At 49.9% G+C, this 16351-nt stretch overlaps 2 protein-coding genes across 2 annotated transcripts; both read left to right on the top strand.

The window, feature by feature from the left end:
* Positions 1-1060: 1060 nt before the first annotated feature.
* POLE3 (DNA polymerase epsilon 3, accessory subunit) lies at positions 1061-4450 on the top strand. The gene is made up of 5 exons (XM_066610789.1): positions 1061-1133; positions 2124-2198; positions 2613-2698; positions 3455-3573; positions 3679-4450. The coding sequence occupies exons 2-5, from the start codon at positions 2133-2135 to the stop codon at positions 3849-3851; spliced, it is 444 nt and encodes a 147-aa protein (XP_066466886.1). The 5' UTR covers positions 1061-1133; positions 2124-2132; the 3' UTR covers positions 3852-4450.
* Positions 4451-6376: 1926 nt separating this feature from the next.
* ALAD (aminolevulinate dehydratase) lies at positions 6377-15949 on the top strand. The gene is made up of 12 exons (XM_066610659.1): positions 6377-6442; positions 8067-8216; positions 8922-8972; positions 10199-10295; positions 10414-10549; positions 11056-11139; positions 11321-11409; positions 12212-12267; positions 12792-12879; positions 13730-13816; positions 13959-14088; positions 14812-15949. The coding sequence occupies exons 2-12, from the start codon at positions 8104-8106 to the stop codon at positions 14877-14879; spliced, it is 999 nt and encodes a 332-aa protein (XP_066466756.1). The 5' UTR covers positions 6377-6442; positions 8067-8103; the 3' UTR covers positions 14880-15949.
* The last annotated feature ends 402 nt before the right edge of the window (positions 15950-16351 follow it).

The following is a 16351-nucleotide window of genomic DNA, read 5'->3' as shown; positions in this document are numbered from 1 at the left end:
AAAGCCCTTGAGAGTTGGAGGACCAAAGGGAAAACTGCTGCAGGAGAGAAGGCTGCAGTACCAGTGGAGGAAAGGTAGAGGCTGCTGTGTGCAGAGCCACTGAGGCTATAAAAGAGACTGCACCAGCACAGGGGGCTCAGAGTCCAGCAAGGAAAGAGGTGTAGAGAAGAGCTGAATTCTGAACTCTGTGGGAAGGAGCTCTGAGAGAGAGCCTTTTGCTGGAGTTGAAAACCAGAGGGGAACTTCCATCAAGCCTCCAGCCCTTGGCCTGCCGCCTGCCTCCCTAGTGCCTGCCTACCTGAGGTCCTCTCTCAATTGGGAGAATTTGAAACAAGGTCTTTCCATTTGTTTGGTTCAGGTTCCTTTCCTCCTAATAAAAAGCCTTAAACTTAGGTTGGTGTCATGGGGCTTACTCCTGGGTAAGCATGGGGAGGACTGCAGCCTGTGATTGTAAAAATATTGTCCTGCTTGATGATGTCGCTTCCAGTCATGACATCACTTTCAGTGGGTCCTGCCAGATTCTCATTCTAAAAAGTGGGTCCTGGTGTTAAACACATGAGAACTGCTGCTCTAGGGGGTTCCTCAAATCTATGCCGGATTTGTTATGTGCGTGTCGGGGGTGAGTCCATTGTGCGAAGGGGGTTTCAGATCTGTCACGTTCTGCTCTTGAGGAAGGCCTGAGTGTTCAGGCAGCCTTACAGTGGCAGGCCTCACACGGCTGTGACAGCCAGGAGAACATGCCTCTTGCTGCGCAAGGGTGGCGCCTCTGCACCAATACATAAGGCGCATGGGGGTTCCCCCAGTCCTAGTGGTGCCACTGCATTTGAACTGTGCAGGATGCTGCCCTGTGTCCGGAGTGGTCTGGCCTGCCAGGAGTGCTGCAGCCCCTGGTGACACCTGCAGCAGCAGTTCCCATAGCAGTGCGTGGCTCCCAGTGGGGGCTGGTGAGTGCCTGCAGTCAGCAACCGGAAGTGTCTGTTGCACTGTGCTCAACCCGGACCTCTTTGGATCCTGCCTGTGTTCAGCGCGACGCGTGCTGGGAAGCCCGGGGAAGGGGGCGTGGCCAAGCGCGTGCTGCTGGGGAGGCGAGTAGTGCGGGTTCGCGCGCCTTTCGAGCGGACGCTCCTTCCAGGGTGAGTGCGGCAGCGCCTGCCCGAGGCAGGGTGGAAGCAGGGGGTCTCCTCTTGCTGCACGGTGCGCTCTGTGCATGCTCAGCCTCTCCCTGGGTGCGCTCTGTGCATGCTCAGAGGCTCCCTCTCCCCTCCTTCCAAAGTGCACAGGCAGGGCAGGCCTCGTCTTCCCAAAGCTGCAAAGGGGGAGTCCCAGCAGCTCTCGGAATTTGCTGCTTCTCTTGGGATGCGCTCTCTGTGCATGCTCAGAGCTGGATGCTCTCTTGCTCTCTGTGCACGCTCAGAGGCTGCCCTTTAAGTCTGAGCACCTTATACATACTCTGAAACTGCAAAGAAGATGAAATTGGTTGTCCTGGGATGTGGTCTACGCATGCTCAGAGGCTGCCCTTTTACTCTCTGTACATGCTCAGAGGCTGCCCTTTTAGTTCGAGAACCTTTATATACTCCATAACTGCATAGAAAATGAATTGGTTGTCCTGGGATGTGGTCTGTACATTCTCAGAGGTTGCCCTTTTACTCTTTGTGCACGCTCAGAAGCTGTCCTTTGAGCTCCCATGCACTCCCCCCCCCCCCAAACCTCCTGGCAGGTTTAAAACAATACTCCACTTTTGAAATACCTGAAAAGTAAGAAAGAGTAGCTTTCAAAGTGTTTTTGAACCCCACCCCCCCAAAGTGCCCTTCAGCTCTTGGTTCTCAGATTTCCGTTTTCAAATTAGAAAACAAATTCTGTTTTCTGTTTTGTTTTTTGTTTGCCTTCTTTTGCCTTTTGCATAGCCCTAAGGTGGTAGACCTTGCATTATTATTATTTTTTTTTTAATTACACCCCATTTCTTTCCAGGTGAGGGCAATCAAGGTGGCTTTAAGCATTAAAGCAAAAAAAAATAATGCTGTTAGAGCATTAAAAACAATTAAAACCAAACAAACCTGACTGGATCACATTGTTAACATAACTTTAACAACAGATGCCTAATGCTTCCTGTTTAATCTTCCCAGGTGCCCACAATGGCTGAGCGGCCTGAAGACCTCAACCTGCCCAATGCTGTTATAACCCGCATCATCAAGGAAGCAGTAAGAGGGTGGGCTGCTGGGAGGTCCTCAGTCATCGAACATGCTAGCTGGTGTCTCTGGTGGGAGAGCACCCTTGGTGACACTGAAGGCTGATGCAACAGACCCAAATAATCTCCTGATACCTCTTGTGTAGAAGCCTGAGCTTGTTCAGTGGGCTTTCTTTAGACGTGGGTTTGGCATCCATGGATTTCAGTATTGCCAGGTGCTGAACCTGTGGCTGGAGGCCTCCCAGGGCCTCCCAGATGTGTCCAGAACGCGCTTCTGGTTGCGTTCAGGAGGTCCTGTGAGGCCCTTCCCACAGATCCCATTATCCACAGAAATCAGTATCTGTGGAGGGTGTCCTGGAACAGCTCCCCCGCAGATACTGAGGGTTCGCTGTATTCCCCAGGCTGATGCCTGTTTCTTTTTTCTCAGCTTCCTGACGGAGTGAACATTTCCAAGGAAGCCCGGAGTGCCATCTCGAGGGCTGCCAGTGTCTTTGTGCTGTATGCCACCTCATGGTGAGTGTTTCTGCTAGCCAAGGCCAGAGGCCTGGATGGAGACTCAGTTTTCGGCTGCCATGCCCTGAGTTGGACCATTGGTGGTGGTGTGACGCGGTGCCAATTTGCAGGGGCCCTTCGGGGTCCATGCTTGGGGGGTCTATGCCAACTGGGCATGGAGGTGCCAGGTATTGAACAAAGAGCTGTAGATTTCTGTGGGTCGGGATCTGGGTCACGAGCCAATTTCAGGTGGGTCCCCATTCATTTCAACGTGTATTTTTACTATATATTAGACTTGATGCTGCCACGGTAAGTGGCTGCATTTGGGGAAATGTTACAGATCTGTCCTTTTACCAGGCTACTATGTATTCAACAGCGATAGTCAGTGGGGCTTACTCCTGGATAAGCGTGGAAAGGATTACAGCCTTTGGAATGTTTGGGGAATTTTTTTAAAACAGATCCGCAACTGCTTGGGTAGGTTAAGAAGGATCTTTATTTTAAATAATTTTTTAAACTGATACTTATTATAATTTAATTTACTTAATTGGTTTTGGTTGTGTGGGAGTATAAAATAAAATTTCCTGCTTGATGATGTCACTTCTGGGCTCTGACATCACTTCCGGTGGGTCCCAACAGATTCTCATTCTAAAAAATGGGTCCTGGTATGAAAAACTTTGGGAACCGCTGCTCTACAGAAAACACATTTTTTAAAAAGATTCACAGGGAGAAGGGGGCTGACTTTTCATGGAGACTTTTTTTCTCTGCCTTTTCACTTAGTGCAAATAACTTTGCCATGAAGGGGAAGAGGAAAACTTTGAATGCTGGAGATGTCCTTTCAGCCATGGAAGAAATGGAGTTTCAGCGATTCGTGGGCCCTTTAAAAGAATCCTTGGAAGGTAACGTGAAAAAATGTCTCAGGGATCTCCCACTCTGCTCATCCCCTCTGCGTGGTTTCACGTTGACCCCTGTCCACGTTTAACCTTGGCACCTGTCTCTCCTAGCCTACAGGCGTGAGCAGAAAGGCAAGAAGAGTGCATCAGAACCAAAGAAAAAAGACAAGGACAAGAAGGAGGATTCTGAAGATGCCGACAAGAGTCGGGAGGAAGAAAATGAAGACGAGGAGGAAAGGATGGAGGAGGAAGAGCAAAATGAGGAGGAGGAGGTGGATAACTGAATTATTTGGAGCCTGGCTGCTTTCAAACGCTGCCAACCTCTCCCCTTGCAGAAAAGCACTGTGCTGGTCCTCGAGTTTCCTAGCGGAAAGCCCAGTAAAATTTCCGGGCTACCGCTTGGGCCAAAGCTGCTTCCCCCAGTTGGCACAAGCTGTGTGTAACCCTGCAGGAAATGCTGCTGCCACCACCGCTACCTATGTCTTGGGTGGCTTATTAAGGCCAAACAGTAGGATTTTGGTAGAGGAGGAAGGCCCTGCAATGTGCCCAACATCTGTTACATGTTAGGCAAGCTATTGGCCTCTGAGGCAGCTGCACTGAGCCTGGCTGGTCAAGTTTGCAAAAAGTGAAAGCCGTGGCCCAGCCACGTTTGTGTTAAGAGAGCAGCATGGCGGCCTGTGGCCTGCTGCCTCCAGTTGTGTTCCTCTCATTTGTGCCTTCTTTTTGTATACAAGATGCAGTTTGGTTTGGTTCCTTTTATCCCCCTTCCCCCCCCTTGCTTGAGGTGTGTTGATGCTGCTGCACAGAAGCTCACCTCTTCCCACACCATGTTGTTTTCATGTAAGATATTGGATTTCTGTCTTCTACTTTCTAAAATGTTTAATAGTGTTTCATTAAAAAAAAAAAAAGCAAAAGTGGTTTTAGGTCTTGATCGCTTGGTACATTGCAAAGTAGGAAGAAGCTCACGCAATAGGTGCATGGAGTGAGCTGTCAATCTCCAAGTAGGTAGACAGGCAGCTCTCTGAGTGAGTTGCAGGCCATCAGCCAGGGTTGCTGTCTTGTCTGACAGCAGCAAGGTTGCAGTCCTTTCTGCTTGTTTGCCTGATCCACAGACCAGTGGTGTCTCTTGGAGCCCCAGTGTTCCCCCAGCTTTTCCTGTAGGAAAAGATCTTGCTTGGTGGCTCTGCAACCGAAACAGCATTATCCACAGCTCCAGGTGTGTGTGTGTGTGTGTGTGTGGAGAATGAGATAAGCACAATGTGTGGGAAGAGCAAAAGCAACCGGATCCACTCACTGGCTTTTCCTCTGGGATTGCAGTGCTGTTGAACATGGAAGGGAGAAAGTGGGATGGAGGAACCTCTTGACTTCAGGGAGCATGAGGCATTTGGCTGCGTGACCCAGAGAACCATGTGTATTTCAATGTGCTGAATTACCCCAGGAGTGAGTTGGTCCATCCTGCACTAAGTGGAGAAGCCCAGAGAGGGGTGTGTATGAAGATTCAGGTAAAATTAGCGGAGGCGAGATTTCAAAGCTCTTGGCCATGTGAACATAACATCTATTGAGTATCTCTTAAATCATTGTGTGAGTGGCAAAGCATTTTGCTTATCCGGTGTCCTATCATTTGATGGTTTATGAAGCAAGGAGTTCTGTTTCACAGTGTGGTGAAACACACTGTATTCTTGTATTCATATCACATAAACACACTGAATCCTTGTATTCATATCACATAAGATGTCACAATACATTTTATATATTTCATCATCAAACACGGTTAACCAACTGATAATTTCAGTCTCAGATGCTGTCCTGTGCAGGGAGCCTACAAAGTGGAGCAAAAACCTTTCTGTGTGAGAAACACACTTTCCCCCTTTAGCTCAACCCCATCCATGTTTACTCAGGGGTGAGGCCCACTGTGTTCAGTGGGGCTTAATTCCTAGGAGGTATATTTTAGGATTGCAGTCTGAACACCTGATTCCAAGTGAACTATAAAGTTGAGATGGACAGAGAAGACTGCATCTCTCCAAGACATCAAGTGTTGAAACACAAGGAGTTCAGCTAAAATGCCTTCTTTGGTCGGCGTAGTGTGGGAAATTGCCTCATTTGATTTAGGCCTGTGATTCTCAAAACATTTTAGCACCCGGACCCACTTTTTAGAATGACAATCTGTTGGGACCCACCGGAAGCGATGTCATTAACCTGGAAATGTCATGGCTGGAAGTGACATCCTCAAGCAGGAATATTTTTAACATCTCCCATACAACTAAATTAAGCAAGTAAACTAGAAGTTTATGGTAAGTATAAGTTTTAAAACTGATTTAAAATAAAGAACCTTCCTCACCCTTCCAAGCAGTTGCTGATCTGTTCTTAAAAAATTCCCCAACAATACTGCAGTCCCATCCACACACATCTAAACTGTCTCCTCTTGGGGGTTTGATTTGTGCTGGAACATTTGCAGAAAGAACGGGTGATGGGTGCCCTTGAGCATGTGCAGAGTGCCTTTTTCCTAGCTGCCAAAGAAACCTGATGCAATCTGCAGGGGAAATGGGGGAAAGCTGCCTTCTTAAGGAATATTTTTCAAGTGCATGAGAAAAAGGGCTTTCCAACTGGCTGTTTTACCCACACAGACTTTCCAGCTCCTGCATCTGGGCAAGAAAGAACCTTGCACTTTCCAGCCTTGCTCCTGTATGTGCTAGGGGCTGCACAAAGAGACTTTGTAGGTGCAGCTGGTCAAATGGCCTGCTTGGCCCTTTAAGAGCCCAGTGTGGGAGGCGTGGTCATGCAAATGAGGGGGTGGTGGGCTCGCGGGGGTTGCTGGGAAAACAGCTGGTTCCCTTCCTGCAGCCGTGCAAAGGAGAGGACGTGCTGACTGCAAAGGGTGAGCTGGGCTGGGGAAAAGGGCAGTGGGTGGGTCCCCCTTCTGTGCACTGGTTGCTGCTGGGCAGTGGCTTTGCGACCCCCCCCCATTGCTGTCCTAAGGGGACCCTCTGCAATCAAAAGAAGGTCTCTGCCCCCATGCAACCACGTTCTGTCTGCATTGGCTCCCCACAGTGCAATTGCCCTTCCTGCCCCCTTCTTTTGCACCCCCTTTTTGCATCAGGAGGTCCAGCTAGCTGCTGGTCAAATAATCACCTGCCCACCCACAGCAGGTGATCCTCTGTCATCTCCCTTTGTGTGCAGATTGTAAGCTCCTTGGGGCAGAGCCTCTGAAAAGCACCAGGCACCTAGATCCTAATTTTTAGCATGTGGCCACCGGTGCAATTGTCTTCTGTACACATTTGCCCCCAAATGACTCCCTGTCTCTTTGCCCCGACCACCCCACCCCCCCAGTGCAATTGCTTCTTTTCCTGCACTTTTGGGGTGGAACTATTTTGTATGGAGATTTATTTAAGGTTTATTTGGAGAGAAAAGACTCATGCCACAAAGTGGGCAAGATGGCATTTATTTGTACCCCGCATTTGGGTACCCTCTGGGGAGAAAGGCGGGGTACAAATTGAATGACTAAATTTGTCCACTACCCTCTCCCTAGCCCCACAATTCCTTATCCCCAGTTTGGGTGGGGACAAGTGTGGACGAAATGTTCTGTCTGTTTTTTAATTATTTGTAGCATGTAGACCGTGATTTTCAACCTTTTTTGTCTAATGGCACACTGACAAGGTACTAAAATTGTTAAGGCACCTCATTAGTTTTTTTTACAATTGGCAAGGCATACCATGCTGTTGGTGGGGGGGCTCGCATCTTCCAGTGGCCCTACTAATAAAGGACGCTCCCCCAAGCTCCCACAGCACACGGTACCACTGCACAGTGGTTGAAAATGACTGATATAAACACTGGAGTGCACACAATGCACATGGCAACAATCACATCCACCCAAGCAAGTGGAGGGTTACCACCTGGCACATTTTGGAGCAAAGTTGAAGGATATTCCCATGGCTGTGTGTGTTTGTGAAATGCTCACTGTGGGTCTTTGTCTCCCTTGGGAAACTTAACCGCTTAGGGTTGCGCAAATGATTCTACCAGCTGCCACACACCCACTCTCACACAAACCTGTCTCATTCACTCAGAAGTCCTGTGCCATTTAAGCGGATTTACTCCCATGTAAATGTGCACAGCGTTCCAACCAATGTGTGAGTTTGCCAGCACAGTTTCAGGACAGGCAGAGCTTGCTCTGTCAAGCACTCTGCATCTATGGTAATAATGCAACACGCCTAAGCGTTCTCTTCCAGATCCTGTGGGAGAGCAAGTGCCGGTGTGTTCTGTGGGAGTTCCTCCCAAATTAAATAACTTAATTCTTATTTACTTAAGTAGCCCCATTGGCCTGTGTGGCTGTTTGCACAGAGCTATGTTTCTCAAACTGGTGGGTCGTGAGCCCATTTCAGGTGGGTCATGTAGCACTTAGCCCAGCCACCGTTGACCATAAAGAGTTGAAAATCCAGCGTTGCTTCCCTGGATGTAGCAAGTTCAAAATCCACTTGTCTTAAGCAGCTCTTGGTGCATTTCAGAATATCTTCTTCCAAGACCCGCTGGTGAGACCTGAAGATGCAGGCAGACTCTCTCTTGCACAGCGGCTATTTCCACCCTGTACTCCGCTCTTGGCAGACGGCATCCACCACCTTCAGTGCCGCCAATCTCATCTACCCTATTTTCGTGACGTAAGTCGGTCATTTTTGTGACCTCGCTTTCCTGGAGGGAGGTTAGATCTGACCCAGCAGGGCTCTGTTTAGTTTCTAACGTTGCCATCTAGGAGCACACAAGTCTGTGTGGGAAGGGGGGCTTTTGCAATAGCACAGCGCATACAACAATCCTGTAACATAGTCTCAGTAGTATTACCTCTGTGCTGCAGATGGGGAGGGGGCTGATGTTTGAAAGGGTTGAGCCTTGCCTGAAGCCCACTTTTGAGCACATGGCAGAGGTAACACCCAAACCAGGAGCTTTCTGGCTCATTGCTTCGACAGTCTCTAGCCTGCAACAGTGCAACCTAATCCCCAAGCTCTAACCTTATGCCCGCTGGGCCAGGCTGCTGGTAGCAAGACCAGAGCTGCAGAAATCTGTTTTCATGGAGCCCTTCGGGAGCCATAATGGGCCAGATGTAGGGCTGCCTCCTGGCAAGCAAAGAATCGTGACCCAGGGACTCTGACCCCTCTCCTGCTCTCAGCCATTTCCTTCTCCAAAAGAACCACAGAGTCTGAGAATCGCTGCATTGTCAGGTGACTGTCCACTTGGCTTGGCCCCAGGCCCGTCTGTTTTGGAGCCACTGGCCTCTTCCGCCTCCCTGATTTGCTTTCAACCCCTGCCAAGTGCAATCTGTGCTGAGGTCCAACATCATCTGTCATCTCTTGTGTGCTTAACTCTTTCAGGGACAGCCCAGATGCCGTGGAGCTCATTGCCAGTTTGCCTGGGCAGGCCCGGTAAGTGAACATACCTGGACCCAAGTTGAATCCTTGGTGCATCAGTCCCCCAGTTGTCCATTCTGAGTGGCAGCAGGCCCCTGACTGCCTACGAGAACAGGAAAGAGGAGAGTAGTGAGAGAGTAGTGTGAGTACTACTCACACTAGTGAGTAGATGAGAGAGTAGTGTGTTGCAAGGCAGGAGGAGAGCACTGCATGTGGGACCTACCTGTCCTTTCAGTAGGAAGAAAAAAAGTAAGGAAGATCAGTAATCAGTAGAGATGTTTGAAAACAGTGTTATTTATTTTACTCAGAAGTAAACCCACTGCGTTCAGTAAGGCTTAAGCTGTAAACCTGTCTTCATCCCTGGAAACAAACACCTAGTTAATTAGTTTGGGGAGCCTCTAGCCACAGGATGTAGTTATGGCGTCTGGCCTAGGTGCCTCTCAAAGGGGACTGGACAGGTAGATGGAGGTAAAGTCGATCACCCATTGCAAGCCATGATGGGTCTGTGCAACCTCCTGGTTCGGGAAGTGGGCTGTCTCTGAATGGCAGGTGCAAGGGAGGGCGCCAGGATGCAGGTCTCTTGTGGTCCTATGTGCTCCTGAGCATCTGGTGGGCCGCTAGACTAGATGGGTCTTTGGTCTGATCCTGCATGGCTGTTCTTATGATCAGGATCACATTTTCATTTTCCAAACCTAGCAAGAGGGATGAGGTGGTGTGTCTGAAATGGCTTCCTTTCCGTGGGTGGAGGGGAAAAAAAAGTATGAAGATACTGCTCGCTTCACCCTTGATCTTCTCTGGGACTGGGGAGATAAGGGATTCTTCAAGGGTTTGGCCTGCGCCGCCCTCTCTTTACAAAGCACTGCGGTTCCAGCTGCATCTTGGCAATGAGTGATAACGTCCCTCTCCAGGGTCTGGCCCACCCATTGGGATCAGGGATAGGGAGGTCCCAGTCCATCATTGCGTCAGGAGTACAAAATAGCACCCAAAGCCATCTTTGGGGCCTGGTAGGTGCTGCGTTTTAATTGCCCTGAAAGCCTTTGCGATTCTCTTCTTAAAAGACAAGGGTGGTTGGTGGAATTAGCCAGGCCAATTATTCACTCAGTGGGTCTTGAACCGCCTCCCTGTTGAGAAATTAGTTCAGGGATGTTCTGTAGGGTTCCGTGCCTGTTGCAGGATCCCAGCCCACCCACCCTCCAATGCCCCTAGCCTTGTGCTCATACTGGCTCCTCTTTCCCTCCCAGGTATGGCGTCAACAAACTGCAGGGGATGCTGCAACCCCTGGTGGCTGATGGACTCAAATGCGTGCTGATTTTTGGGGTCCCGAGCAACGCAGCCAAGGTGCGAAACAGGACCAGCCGGGGGGGGGGTGGCAACTGTACCATTCAGCACAGTGCACAAACCTCTCCCTAATCCCTCCTGTGAGCGATAGGTTATGCATCTGTTCCCTGCCTTGCAGGATGAGCGAGGCTCCGCAGCCGACGCACCGGACACCCCGGCAATACAGGCCGTACAGAAGATCCGTGCCTTGTTTCCCGAGCTGCTGATCGCCTGTGATGTTTGCCTCTGCCCTTACACCTCTCACGGGCACTGCGGTAAGCACCACGGAGCATTAAACCTGCTGTGCGTGTCCTCTTGCTTTTTTAAGAGCTGGTAGAACAGTGATACTGGCTGTTGCACGTGAAATAGATTCCTGGTTGCTGGCTTTGGTTTGAACTACAGTACTGGGACTGGGAGGGGGTAGAGGGGGGATTTCATCTGATCTTGGAAGCTAAGCAGGGTCAGGCCTGGTTAGTACTTGGATGGGAGACCGCCTGGGAATACTGGGTGCTGTAGGCTTATACCCTGATCTCGGAAGCTAAGCAGGGTCAGGCCTGGTTAGTACTTGGATGGGAGACCGCCTGGGAATACCGGGTGCTGTAGGCTTATACCATGAGCTCGGAAGCTAAGCAGGGTCAGGCCTGGTTAGTACTTGAATGGGAGACGCCTGGGAATACCGGGTGCTGTAGGCTTATACCATAGTCTTTCGAGGCTGAAGGTTGCCAACCAGGAACTGGGGGTGCTTCAGCCTCGCATTTTGACAGTATACTTGGTTTTCCAGGCATCCTTCGGCAAGATGGCACCCTCCAGAATGAGGCTAGCTGCCAAAGACTGGCCGAGGTAGCAGTGGCCTACGCAAAAGCAGGTGAGGGAAAGGTCCTCCCCTTGCCACCGTCTGCCTTCCCCTAAAAGGCAACATGGAGACACTGCTTACCTCCTGCGTGTTCTTACGGTCTGGAAGGAAGGACACTTAGCAGCGAAACAGCAGACTCGTTGGTTCTGTCTTCGGTAACCTCTCCTTCCCTTCACGTGTCTTGTTTCTCCAGGATGCCACATCGTGGCCCCTTCGGACATGATGGACGGGCGCATCCGTGCCATCAAGGAAGCCCTGATCTCCCACGACATGGGGAACAAGGTGGGCAAGGGGTCTTTGGTAGAATTTAGACACCACAGAGCAAGAGCTCTGACCTGTCCTGGCCCCCCACAACGGATCATCTGAGCTTAACCCAATGGTTCCCGAACTTACTTTGTTCATGGCACCCTATTTTCCGTGGTGGCCTCTTCTCCCCGACTCTTCTGGGCATCGCCATCTTGGATCACGTAATCCTAGCAGATCCAGAGAGAAGAGGCCACTGGGACCATCCCACAGCACCCCTGTGAGTTTGCCACAGCGCCCTCGGGCTGTGTGGGAACTACTGGTTTAACCTATCTTCTGGCCCCCGATACACTTTTATTTAAGCAGAGTAGTGCCTCTGAACATAAGACAAGTTCCTTCAGTGTGTCACAATGCTTTGTCTCATTAACTCTCAAAGGTGGGGACTGTGCTTTTTTTTTTTTTTACCTTGTGACCACTTTAGGTTCTCACCCAAATCTCAGAGCACGGATTGCCCTGAGAGCCATTCACCTAAGGCTTGGCACCATTTCCTCTCACCTCCACTGTGGGGTTATTTCCAGACTCTGGGGAAGGAGGGAGGTGTTGCAAGGACTTTTGAGCAGGTTAACGGTGATGCTCTTAAGGCCAGCCGGGCTCCACTGGCATGCCGAGGTGCAGGTGAGGGGGCAAACGACCTGGGCATGTTCCATAAACCAAAGTGATCGTTTTAGGCCTCCAGGACACGTGGGGGGAGGGCGGCATTTTGCAGTCCTGGTTCTGGGTGCACAAGAGCCAGGATCACAATTGGTGGCCTCTAACAAGGCCTCTTTCCTTCGGTTCACAGGTTTCGGTCATGAGCTATAGCGCCAAGTTTGCATCCTGTTTTTATGGCCCGTTCAGGTGAGAGGTCGCATAAAAGACTATTTTGGACTTCTGGGCAGGAGGGTTTGGCCTAAGTGAGCTGGGCGACCTCCCCTCTTCAGTTTCATGGTTGGTGCTCCCTGACGCATCGGGGGGGGGCCGCTGTGAGGTACAGGAAGCTGGACTAGATGGGACTTTGGCCTGATCCAGCATGGCTCTTCTGATGCTCTTAGAAATCCAGGCTTGTCAAACCACAGTTTATCATGTCGTGAGGACTGGGAAGTTGTGGTTGTCACACTACCTACAAACCACAGTTGACGCTTGTTTATGGGGTGCGCTCCAACCACCATTTCACAGTTCAGATGTTGCAAAAGACTGTGGTTTGAGAAAGCAGGGTGCTTTCTAGGAAACCAGAGAAGGGAAGGAGGAGACTGGAAGCGCATGCTGCACTCTTAGTCAGACCCACCACTTATTTGTTGTCGTGAAATGTGAAATCAGAACTGGTCTTGTGACTCCAGTCAGTGACTTCCCTGACTCTGGTTTTTTCCCCTCCGTCCCTTTAGAGATGCGGCCTTGTCCAAACCTGCTTTTGGAGACAGACGCTGTTACCAGCTCCCTCCAGGGGCCCGGGGGCTGGCTGCACGGGCAGTGGTGAGTTGCACTGGGCCGGGCCAGCCTGGCAAGTACACTGGCTGTAAAGTTGTCTTGCTGGGGTGTGTTGCTCCCTTGGGTCTGAGAAGGAGACCTGGCCCTCCACCCCGTCCTCTGAAGCTTGCACTGTTGGTTGCTTCTGCTCTTGGACACCAGGTGGAAGCAGCCAGCTGGGAAGGCAGTACTCCGTGACGACAAGCTGAGGGGCTGCAGGGGGCTGTGGAAATCTTCCGCCCTGGACTTCCTGCAACGCAGAGCGGAGATCCTCTTAGTGGATTTAGTGTGTCTGGGATTGGGGGATTAAGGCCGAGCTGCCGCTCAGGGGGTCGCTGCCTGGTTTGCAGCAACCAAGAGGCTGTTCCATCTCTTGTATGTTTTCTTTTATGCCCTGTCTTCAAGCGCACATTCCCAGGTGACCTGTGAAAAAAAACCCAGGTCTTTACTCATTCTAAAATGGGAACTTTTAGCATCTCTCTTAATGGTGGAGGACATCTGTGCAAGATGTTATGAGGTCCCGAGTTCAATCTCCAGTTAGGGATATTTAGATGGCAGTGCTGGGAAAAGACCCCAAGGCAAAACTACAACCATCCAGAAAGGGCAGGCAGCGTGGGGCTGTGTGGACCAGTGGTTGCATCCGCTGACCCTGTTTCACTTACCGACTACACTTTTAAAGTGATCATAATGTAAATTTTGAATAAAAATGCATAACGCTGCTTTCTGCGCTTCTAACTTTGAAAAACCCCAAATCTGTGAAAAAATAAAGCCATTTTCTCCCACCTCTGCCTGCTGAAGATCTCCAGCCCTGTCACTCCTTACTGTAGGTTTAGACTTTTTCTACTTTCCTCTCCAGGACCGAGATGTGCGGGAAGGGGCAGATATTCTCATGGTGAAGCCTGGAATGCCCTACCTCGACCTTGTGCGGGAAGTCAAGGACAGGGTTAGTGTCTTGCTGCGCCCCCCTCCCTGCGCATGGGGCGGAATAAGTCAACCCCCTCCCTGCCCCACTGCTTAGGTGGGCTGAGAGCACCTGGCGTCCCAGCAGAGCTTTAAAAGGAAGCATGTGCTTGTTTTGTTTCCAGCACCCGAGCCACCCGCTGGCAGTCTACCATGTCTCAGGGGAGTTTGCCATGTTGTGGCATGGAGCACACGCTGGGGCCTTTGATCTGAAGACGGCAGTGATGGAGGCCATGGCTGGGTTTAGGCGAGCAGGTGAGAGAGGAGGGAAGATGGGTGGGAACCTGGAAGGGATGGTTTAGAATATTCTAAATCCTAGTTTGAGGGTGTCTTGGGTGTCATCTAGTCCAGCCCCTGCTCAGTGCGTTCTGGCTGAAGTACTCATCCCCACCTGGGCAGCTGGTTACTGTGCGGCTTAAAATAGCCCAGTGGCCTCAAACCTTTTGTACGGAATCAGTAATAATGAAACTAAACTGAGGCTGTGATTCTACATGCACTCACCAAGTCCTATTAAACTCAATGAGGTTTACTTCTTGCTTAAGTAAGTAACTTAAGACATGCTTAAGTAAGGAGAGATCAGGAGGAGAGCAAAATATATTTCTGCCAGGCAAAAACATATAAATACATTTTGAGACTCTGTCTGTGTGTGTCTGTGTTTTTACCAAGAGGCTTAGGGCACAATCCTAACCCACTTTCCAGCACCGACATAAGGGCAACGCAGCTCCGAGGTAAGGGAACAAACATTCCCTTATTTTGAGGAGGCTTCTGTGAGTGCCACTCACCAACAGGATGCAGCACATGTCCCATTGGGACAGATATGCCAGTGTTGGAAAGGTGGTTAGGATTTGGGCCTTAGTTATTTTTATGTTTTTCAATTAGCTGCCTTGAAGTGCTGCGGTAGGTGGGAAATGGGGGTAATATTTCTATCAACAGAAATGCTAAAACAGTTTCTGTGTCTTTCCAAACATCCTGCTGCAGGAGCCGATATCATCATTACATACTACGTGCCTCAGCTCCTGCAATGGCTGAAGGAGAACCGGGCATGAGGCGAGCGCCATCTTCCTGGGAATGGGGGCCGCAAGAAGGCACCCAGGAACTGGCTGGGAAACAGTGCAGTCTCTCACAGCCCTCGTGGAAATGGTGCAAGCTCCTTGCACATACATTTTTATTTTAAGGATTCTGGAAGAGCCAAGGAAACGCTCTCTCCATTTTAATAGGATCTTAACCCTGGAGCTGCCCACTTTTGCCCCTCAACTAAAACTTTGGTTCTTTTATAGTGTTAGGGAGGAACAAAAGTCCTACCAGGACCAAACAGGTGACGGCACCCTATTTCTTTCAGCCTTTAGTAGAAGACTGACAGGCAGATATTAAGCAGGTGAAGCTTTTTCTGCCACTTATCTCCATGCCAGGAAATGCTGTAATGCCTAGTTTTGGTTTCTTCTAAAAGCCATAGGAGCAGAACCAGTAAAACATCTGAGATTAGTAGATTTCTGTCACTGGGAGGGCCTAGATTCAGCACTATCACTCAATAGAACACACAGGAATGAGGTTGGGTTTGCTCTTCTCATAATTCTTAATCACTCTAGCTTGCTGTCAGCTAAACAAACCACTGTGCCCAGCTGCCCCCGCTAGCCCTGGCTATCAGCATGGGCTGCCAACTGAATCAGAAAAGAGCAGTCCTGGTTTGCTCCTGTTCCTTAGCAGTGTGATGCGCAGGGAAAGCTTCCCACAGTATGTGGGGATAAATATCTCCCAACGTGTACCCAGCAAGCTGCTCAAGACGCAGGAAGAGTGCTGGTTGAAATCATTGGCAAGCTTTCAATGAAGTCAAGTTGAAGGTAATCCTATACACACCTACCTGGAAATAAGTTCCATTGACAACACTAAGGCTTATTTCTGCATAGATATGTATAGCGTTGCAGCATAAGCGCACCAGACCACAATCGCCCTTGACCATTTCGTGTTTTTTTCTGAGCATTCACGCACTGGTTTGGTTTTTCCCAAGCCATGGCATTTGCGGGCAGGAAAACGAGCGTTCTTGCGCCCCTAGCCTTGTTCTGTGTGGTTTTTAAATTCAGTACTGCAGAGAAAATAAAATTCTAATATTTTCTAAAAAGAGATGGATTTATTTGTTTACAATTGCTCAAATAGTCTACAGAAGAGGGAGACGGGAGGAATTTGTAGTGGTGGAGTGGAGACTGTGTCCAGGAATGCCCTGGCTGAGCAGGATTTGAAGCTATCTCTCAATACTCTAGGGCAGTGTTGTTCAACCTGCGAGTTGGGACCAAAATGGGGTATGCCTGATCTCGTCTGATCTCGGAAGCTAAGCAGGGTCAGGCCTGGTTAGTATTTGGATGGGAGACTGCTTGGGAATACCAGGTGCTGTAGGCTTATACCACAGTCTTTCGAGACTGAAGGTTGCCAACCATTGAGGTCATGAAACCTCAGGTTGGGAAATGTGGCAAGCTTTCAAAGCCTGTGCAAGAGTGGTGCTGCCTTATCAAAACAGTTCCTGGTT

The sequence above is a fragment of the Tiliqua scincoides genome, chromosome 16, assembly GCF_035046505.1.
Source record: "Tiliqua scincoides isolate rTilSci1 chromosome 16, rTilSci1.hap2, whole genome shotgun sequence".
NCBI classification, from domain to species: Eukaryota; Metazoa; Chordata; class Lepidosauria; order Squamata; family Scincidae; genus Tiliqua; species Tiliqua scincoides.
This window is presented reverse-complemented; position numbering and strand designations above follow the sequence as displayed.

What these genes read in the sequence shown, in the direction of transcription:
- POLE3 (XM_066610789.1), top strand. Translation starts at nt 2,133, where the DNA reads ATGGCTGAGCGGCCTGAAGACCTCAACCTGCCCAATGCTGTTATAACC. An exon ending in GTGCTGTATGCCACCTCATG is followed by an intron (nt 2,699 to 3,454) that starts GTGAGTGTTTCT and finishes CTTTTCACTTAG; the next exon opens with TGCAAATAACTTTGCCATGA. An exon ending in TTTAAAAGAATCCTTGGAAG is followed by an intron (nt 3,574 to 3,678) that starts GTAACGTGAAAA and finishes TGTCTCTCCTAG; the next exon opens with CCTACAGGCGTGAGCAGAAA.
- ALAD (XM_066610659.1), top strand. Translation starts at nt 8,104, where the DNA reads ATGCAGGCAGACTCTCTCTTGCACAGCGGCTATTTCCACCCTGTACTC. An exon ending in AGTGGCCTACGCAAAAGCAG is followed by an intron (nt 11,140 to 11,320) that starts GTGAGGGAAAGG and finishes TTGTTTCTCCAG; the next exon opens with GATGCCACATCGTGGCCCCT. An exon ending in GGCTGGCTGCACGGGCAGTG is followed by an intron (nt 12,880 to 13,729) that starts GTGAGTTGCACT and finishes TTTCCTCTCCAG; the next exon opens with GACCGAGATGTGCGGGAAGG.